Source organism: Panthera leo, chromosome A3 (assembly GCF_018350215.1).
Source record: "Panthera leo isolate Ple1 chromosome A3, P.leo_Ple1_pat1.1, whole genome shotgun sequence".
Taxonomy (NCBI): Eukaryota; Metazoa; Chordata; class Mammalia; order Carnivora; family Felidae; genus Panthera; species Panthera leo.
This window is the reverse complement of record NC_056681.1, coordinates 19,095,277-19,103,601: the sequence shown is the minus strand read 5'-3', so window position 1 is coordinate 19,103,601 and position 8,325 is coordinate 19,095,277. Positions and strand designations below refer to the sequence as shown.

Sequence of the window (8,325 nt, the reverse complement as noted above, 5' to 3'; positions counted from 1 at the left end):
TAACCTGTCAGCACAGAGCCCAATGCGGGGTTCAAACTCCTGAACTGCAAGATCATGACCTGAGCCAAAGTCAGATGCCCAACTGACTGAGCCACCCAGGCTCCCCAATCAACCAACTTTCTAAAAGCCTGATCCAAAACAGTTATATCCTTAAAATCATGGATTTGATGTGGTGGTTAAATATTTTCCCCCCATACACATGGAAATACATCCTTAACAATTACAGTAAAAGTGTTTGTCCATGCATTATCTATAATCTTCTCAAGTACTAGGGGTGGATGGACCACATTGCAGAGACACTGATTTAAGGTGTCAAGAGTGAGGGTGGCTATGTGACAAAATGCCTGCACACCTGCAGGTTTGTGCATGGGACCATGCTTACTGTGCGATTTTGGAGTCTGTGATCTGTTTTTATGCCTACCCAGATCTTCTTTGGAGGGACCTGGAAATCAAATGCAGAGTCTCCTTTGGCTTTGGGGGTTGGCAGTAGAGTAGTAGTAAGAGACTCTGTTATTCCTTAAGGCGGTCCTTGAATTATCTTGGCCTACCTGCAGCAAACAGATAATATTGAAATGTCTCACTTGGTGGTCTAGGATTGATTCTGAGATGGGAAGTCTATTGAAAGACACCATTAACAAGGCGAAACTGGTTCTGGCAGTTTGCCTGAGAGAAAGAGCATAGCTTTGGAGTCAGGCATATCAGAGTTTAAACCCAAAATTCAGTACTTACGAGCTGTCTGTTCTCAAGAAACTTTTTTTTTATAGTCTAATAAAATTCTACCATTATCGTCATTGTCCAGATGAGGAAACTAGGGCTCAGAGAACTTAAGCAACTTGTCTGAGGTTACACAGCTAATTACCAGCAGAGCAGAACTCACACCTAGATTGGTTTGACTTCCATGTGTGCACTCCTAACCATTGTATTACCCTGCTTTCATTCATTTATTGTATGCCTCTTTGGTAGGATCTGTTGCTAGGTGTTGGGGATCAAGTTTCAACAAAGATAGACCTTGGGTTCAATAGGGGAGACAGACATAAAATCACTTATTGCCCTCCTTAGCAACTTAATAACAATTGTGATAAGTGTTACAAAGGAAAAGACACTCTATGAAGGGCACTTGATCCCAGTGAGGAAAGAGAGAGTGAGAGAATGTGGGGGAAGGGGATCACATTGAAAAAGTGATATTAATGTTGAGCTTTGGAGCATTCACAAGAATTAATCCCAAAGTGTTTACCACTAGATGTGATAGAGATATTTCAGTGGTCCATGGATGGACACTTTTTGTATTTATTTGTAAATGACTTCATAGACATTATTATTTCATAGATATTATTATTTAGGAGGAAGCTAAGTAAAGAAGGGGATCGATTAAAATAGTAAGTAAAATAGTGGAAGTGGTAAGTAAATATGGCAAAATTCACAGAGGTCACACTTGAATTAAGCAGGCTATGTGGCTTAATTCAAAAAGCTGGGAGCTACTTTAGGAAATTTGAGCTTTATGCCAAGAGTGATGGGAAGTATTGTGGGAAAGGGGTAAGGTAGACCCGCGTGTTGAAAAGTTCACTTTGGCTCTTGTTGGCTATCAGCTTGTGAGAGGGCCAGAATGGAGGCTGAGACCCTTGTTAGGAGTGTATTGTGATAATGCAAGCAAGAGATAGTGCAGACTTCGACAGATGTGTGGGCAGAAGAGGTAGATGGGTTGAAGAGAAGCAACCGGTTGGACTAATGAGAAAGGAAGGAGGAAGTTGTCCAGGATGGAGCTTTTCTAGCTGGGTGGAGGAAGATGTTGAGTTCGGCCCTGGAGAAGCTTGTGAGGTTATCCAAATGTAGATGTCACGTAGAAGGTTGTAGGTCACTTATCTCTGACACAGTTTGATAAAATAGCCCCACAGAGCTGTTGTGTTGGATTCAGAGCAGAGAACAAAGTAGGTGGTCCCTAAATGGCAGTTCTTTATCCTGTGCATCTCACTTCTGCCCTATAGTGTGCTAGGGATGCAACGATGGACAGAGCCAGGTCGTGTTTACCCTGAGGTCCCATTCCCTTGGCCCCCTGCACCACCACCCCTTTTCAGCACAATTCCTGACTCACAGTAGACGCTCAATAAATGTCTGTTGAATTAACGAAATAAATTAGGGCCCTTGTGACCCAGGACTACATGTACTCGTTTGGAAACTGGAGCTGCACCAGACCTTTGGTTGGTTAAAAAATTAAAATTAATAATAGTGTGAAATAATTCAGAAGGTTGAAAGGCATGGACAAAGGCTAGGGCGGGAGCTCCTGTCTCCTGGCGGCCTCGGCGCCCGGCTAGGGAGCAAAGAAGAGTTGGTGGAAGGGCTAGAGCCCAGGCACCAAGTTATTCGCTGCTACGGAAAGGAGCACGAGGACAGCAGCTCGGCCGGGGACTGACGCGGTCCCGCCGCGGCCTTTAAAGGCCCACCACGTGGCCGCGCTGCCGGCCACGGTCCGGGGGCGGCGTCTGGGATGCGCCTGCGCACTGCCTCGCAGAGGAGTACGGCGTTCCGAGAAAAGGCGCGGGGAAAGGAAAGGAAGGTTGCTTAGGGTGGGCGGCCCTGGGAGGAGTCGACTCCTTATGCAAATCACAGCGGCGCGCAAGGGCCAGGAGGCGGGGCTTGCGATGCAAAGCCTGGTCCGCCTTTGGAAGAGCGAGGGGGCGGGCCCGCAACCCTCGGCCTCCTTCCGCGAGTCTCTGACGTCGCGACGTCTCGTTTAAAAGCGGCCGCGCAGGCGCAGTGAGCCGAAATGCGAACTTAGGCTGTTACACAACTGCTGGGGTCCGCTCTCGCCGCCCGCCCGGCAGTCAGTCAGCGTCGCCGCCGCTGTCGCCGCCTTAGCGGTTCCGGGAGTCTCAGGCCCGCAGCCGCCGCCGCTTACCCGCGCCTTCGGGAGCCTCCGGGAGCTCCCGTCCGCCCGCATAGGCCGGTCTCGACCGTCTGCGTCTCCTCGGCGCCACTCGCCGCCCGCCGCTCTCACCGCTCCGGCCGACATGAGCGGGGACCATCTCCACAACGATTCCCAGGTACAGTTCGGCACGGTCCTCTCGGCGCCCCGGCCCCACCCCGGCTCTCCGCGACCCCCAGCGCAGGCCCCGGCCCGGCCGCTTTGACAGGCCGGAGCCCCAGGCCAGGGGCGGCCGGCCGGCGGAGGTGGGCTCGCTAGGCCTAGGACGAAAGCCGCCAAGTTACATATTGGGGTGGCGGGGGTGGGAATGGCTGCCCCTTAAAAGGCCGTTCCCGGGGGGTCCCTTCCTCCCTGGGGCGCAGGGTGGGCTAGGCCCCCGGCTCCGCGCGCTCGCCGCCCGCGGGGTTAAATGTGCCTGTTTTGTTCATCTTTCCCCCTTTTCTTTCTCCAGATTGAAGCGGATTTCCGATTGAATGGTGAGTGTGCCCCCCGCCCCGACCCCAGGTCCTCCCGCCGCCGGCCGCCTACCCCGCGCCCCGCTGGAGCCGGGCAGAGGACAGACATGGCGTCCCAGAGACTAAGTCCCGGCTCCTCGCTCACCGGCCCCATTGTTCCCATCGGGCCGCCTCTGGACCCCCTTTCCGGGGACCCCAGCACCCCCAGATCACGGCCCTCCCAAGAGGGGGCAACGGAGACCCGGCGTCGCCCGCCGCCGGGCTTCGGGCAGCCTTTCCCGGCCCGGATTCCTCCCGGGAAAGTCGCCTTGTCGACAGTCGGGACTTAGTCTCTGCGCCATTTTCTTTTTCTCTCTCCTCTCCTTTCTGTGCCTGTGTCTCTTTCTCTCCCTCCCTCGGCTCTTTCCTTGAGCTGCCCAGAAAGAGCTTTCTGCAGAGCAAAGCCGTATAAATCATAGACTTCACCAGAGAGGGAAGGGTGGGAGACTGAATTGTTACAATTTTTTCCAAAGAGAACTTTATTTTGGGGGTTATTCCCTTTCTGCTGCTTGTTTGTTTCCTCTTCTGTTTCCAGAATGAAAGATATCCTCCGGCAACTGTTGAATTTGGTGGTGGTTGGGGGTGGTGATGGTGGAAGTTGTTTGTGATGGGAATTATGGTTCTAAAACTAAAGCTGCCCTTTGTGGAGTTCTTCATATTTTGAGATTGTTTTTCCCAAGTTGTGTTCTTTGCGGAGGTAGTAGTCCCTCCCTTCAGAAAGTTTGCAAGTTCTCTGTGGGCCGTCCAATGTAAATGTTGGACCCAGGGAGATAGATTTTTTTTTTTTTTATTAAAGTATTACTAGAACTTTTCATTGTGGCTGAGGTTCCTAAGGCAGCACTTTTCCCCCCTTTTTTCTTTCTTCCTTTTTTTTTTATTTTTTAAAGAACCTCAGTTTAGTGTACTTGTCAGGAGGAAAGATTGTTGAGCATCTCATCTGGACTTGGTGTATTGGCCTTTTCTTTTGGGCTGTAGGGAAGAAAAAGAGATTTTATTTATTGAAACAAAGGGTGACCAGCACCCACCCCTGCTTCCTGTTCTTTTTTAGAGGTCTCTGTTTTTCAGGAATCAAGAGCTAGCTTGCTTTTCCCAGAACTTTATGATTTTGACCCCTTTTCAGCCAAATCGAGGCATTTATTTATCTTTGAGTATTTCCACTTCACTTAATCAATGAAGAGTTCCCCCAATAAAAAGCTCACCCTGAGGGCTTTTCAACAATCTTACTGAAGGAGAAAAGTACCCTCTGTAGTGTGCTGGGAATTCCCACTGATTCTGATGGTACATAATCCTGCTCAATTGAGTTTGGGTTCCGGGAACCTCTCCAATGGGAGAAGCTGATGAGTATGTTTTCTGATGTTGTAATCAGCAGTCCATCGTGTTAGCCTGGTATACTGAGAGCAGCCTTATGTTCAGGTTTTGTAATGGGGCATCTAGCAAGAGATGGGACTCTGAAAGGAAAGATTCTGGTTAAATTCACATGTTGCATTTCTTGAACACCTGATATGTGCCAAACACTGCGCATAGTGCTAGAGCTGACCCTTTGGCCACAACACTTCTCTTGCCCTCAATTCAGTCTATCGAGAGAGACATAATTAGTTAATTATAAGGTAGGTGCTAAGGCATATGTATACCCAAAATGCTTTGAGAAACTAGGGGACTTAATTTTGTCTGGGGGTGGGGAAATTTCTCAGAGGAGGTGACTTCTGAGTGTTGTGCAAGACTAGGTGCTGAGTGTCAGGGGTTGGAGTATTTCTTAACTATGTTGAGCTAACCTATCAGGGTTTTAAAAGGGAGATGAGGCCCCTGCAGTTCAGAAAACCGAAAAGAGTGTAGATGTTTCTTAGGGATGTGGGAGCAAAGAAAGGACGTGGCAGGTGAGGATTTGTAAAGAGTCCTTTTGACCTCTTCGGCGAAGGTAGGAGCAAAACACAGAAAAAGTGTTCTTTTGACTTTAAGACCAGGCTGAGTAGGTCATGTATTTAGTAGTGAAAGAAAGTTTAGTCCTTTCTCATCAATAAGTTATTCTCCATGTTGCTCACTTAAATTATACAAAGGAACTATTGAGTATGTGAATGATTGTGGGCTGGGTGGGTTGTTGATCTTTAATGCTGTTTCTATAGAGATTGAAACCGACTATATTGACTTCTAGAATGTGATCACTTGTAATTGCAGTAATTGTTAATATTTGTTGAATACTTACTGTCTGCCTGGCACGAATCTCAGCTCTTTGCATGGATTATCTAATTCAATTTAGTCCTTGGAAGGACCTTATGAGTTAAATACTATTATCTCTGTTTTATAGATGGGGAAACTGAGGCTTAGTATGTTTACTAGCTTTCCCAAGGGCAGGGAGTGGGGCACTCCAAAGCTCCCAGGTGTAGCCAGTATGCTATATATGTGATTGTAGTATGACAAAATTAAAAGCTGAACATCTCTATTTTCTCACAGAGCTGAAAAATGTGGGAGGGAAGGATTTGCTAGTTTGTCATTTGCTTACTTTTTAACTAACCTACTCCTTCAAGAGAAAAAGCATTTTAACTGCCTCCCTACCACCGTAAGTGTCTGACACTGGACTAATTATCTTTGTAAATATTGTTCAGAAGAAAGGTGTAGTGTTAGTAACTGTGTGCTTGCTCTATTAAGTAATAGCCTGGTAACAAGTGATTGATTTATGTAACCGTGAAAGACTGTTTTTAAAAAATAAAAATCAGTGTTTAATTGTACACAGACATGTCATTATTGATCTTTGTATTAAGAAGAGTTTGCTGTAGCACGATTGTAAGTGGACTTAGCTGAACTTACAGATTAACTGTGGAAGTTCATATATACTAACATCCCTCATTCTACCTGCCCTCGTCCCTTAAGATCTGAAAGGTTTTATGCCCTTTGGAGTTCATTCTTTACAATAGTTAACACTGTTGCTGTTCATTTGAAGTTCACAACATTCTGGCCCATGCTTAACTGCTGGGAAAATCTGTTATTTGTGAAATGCTTTTATATTTAAAATATTGATGGTGAGCTTGGAGTTTCAGTAGTAGAAACCGTAATCTTTTGACTACCTTTTTCCTAGGTGTTGGTAGCACTAAGTGTGGTGGGTCTGAGTCATTATTACAGTAACTGCCAGGTTATCCGCAGAGTTGAAAATGGTAACATCATGTTGGGGGTTAGTGATCCTTCTGCTGTTTCAAGTTTTTGCCCATCCACTTTGCATTTGTGGGGTTCTTCCCTCCTTGGGATGAGCAAAGTATAATGCTTGATTCCATCAGTGACTGACTATTCTAAGCAATGTTATATGGGATCATAATTTGACATCATCTTGTGTTGATTCTGGTTTAGCTTAATAGATTCGGATTGTATGGAAGAATTAAATATGAATTGTTTCTGATGCAGACAGATGTATTTCTGTGCTGTTAGTTGCAGGTTGAGGTGGGGGGTGGGAAGACTGATGATGTGGATATCTGAAAGTTACCATCACATTTTTAAAACTGCAAACTGATGGTGCCTTCAAATGACATCTGGCACGTCTTCTTGCTCAATCCAGGAGCACTTAAGTATCAGGCTCCAGTGTTTTTCTTTCTACAGCTAGACTCCTTGGGGCATCTTTTCAGAATTAGTGACTACTGTAGCATCTTAATACTATTTAGACTTGAAACAAAGTTGCTTGTCAACATGTGTTTTTTAGATTACTAGCATATCAGAACTTCCAAACAAATTTCAGATTCCGATGTTGCTGGTAAAACAAGAAAATCCAGGAGTTATTAAAGGAATCAGAAACACCTCATAGTTTGAAAGGTGAAACTAGGTAATATTGATGACACCAGCTCCTACTTTTCTACCAAAGTAGGTAAAATGGAAAATACAAACCCAGAGTTAGTCCCCAAATCTCACTTACCAATTGTAGTAAAAAAAGAATTATCTGACTTTTTTTAACATCAGCATGAAAATGAGGAATTGTGAGAGTTTGAAGGAGTGATTCATTAATTTGTTCTGGGTCCTAGTGAATTGGTATCCATTTATACCATGTACAAGAAAGAGCCAGGGATTCTTCATATGTTTTAACTCTTTTATTCCAAAATTAGGCCATTGGGGGTTTTTTGTTTGTTTTCAGCATATGTGTTGGGGGGGGGTGCAAAAATATCTATGTTTTAGAAAGCTTGGTGTCGTGTATCAGTTATAACAGTTATCCTCTGCTAAGCGTATGCGAAATGATTCTATTGTACTTCATGGATATATTTCATTTTAGGAGGCTTCAGATTATACTGAATTTGTGCATGTTGTATTAATTGGGTATTAATGCATATGTATGTTATGGATCTTTAACAACTTTAGCCACATTTTTAGTACAAAATAAAACCTGATTTTTATCAGATGCAAAGTTCTTTCCCCAGAAGTATGTTTTTGTGAGGGATTTCATCCTTCCCTTATGAAACTATGTTGAACTCCAATAAAGTTCTAGCTATATTTGGAAAAAAGGATTCAAGTGTAATTGTTTAGTTTTGAATGAGGCTATGGAAATGCTTGAATATTTGATATGGGACCCTGAGGTTAAAAAAAAAAAAAAAAAAAAAAACCTTTTGAAAGAAGGTAAAAGGTAGTCAATTCATCGCTTTTGTATATGGGAGAGTCAGTTGAGTGACTTTTCCGTGTCCTGTGGTTTAGATAATCTGCCTCTTAAATATTTAGAGCCATTAACTTTGCATAACAAGGGCATTTGGGCTATTGAGAATTGAGAATTGGCTTCTTAAGGTAAAAAGGTTGGGATGGGAGAAGTTCCTAACTGGATTTTTTTTTTTTTTTTTTTCAACGTTTTTTATTTTATTTTTGGGACAGAGAGAGACAGAGCATGAACGGGGGAGGGGCAGAGAGAGAGGGAGACACAGAATCGGAAACAGGCTCCAGGCTCCGAGCCAT

At 44.9% G+C, this 8,325-nt stretch overlaps 1 protein-coding gene across 1 annotated transcript in view; it reads left to right on the top strand.

Annotated features, from left to right (window-relative positions):
* Window positions 1-2,763: 2,763 nt before the first annotated feature.
* Window positions 2,764-8,325, top strand: part of TOP1 (DNA topoisomerase I) — a 95,543-nt gene continuing 89,981 nt past the window's right edge. The window contains exons 1-2 of the mRNA XM_042930965.1: window positions 2,764-3,038; window positions 3,372-3,396. Coding sequence (XP_042786899.1) covers window positions 3,006-3,038; window positions 3,372-3,396 — 58 coding nt within the window. The 5' untranslated portion in view covers window positions 2,764-3,005. The remainder of the gene's footprint in view (window positions 3,039-3,371; window positions 3,397-8,325) is intronic.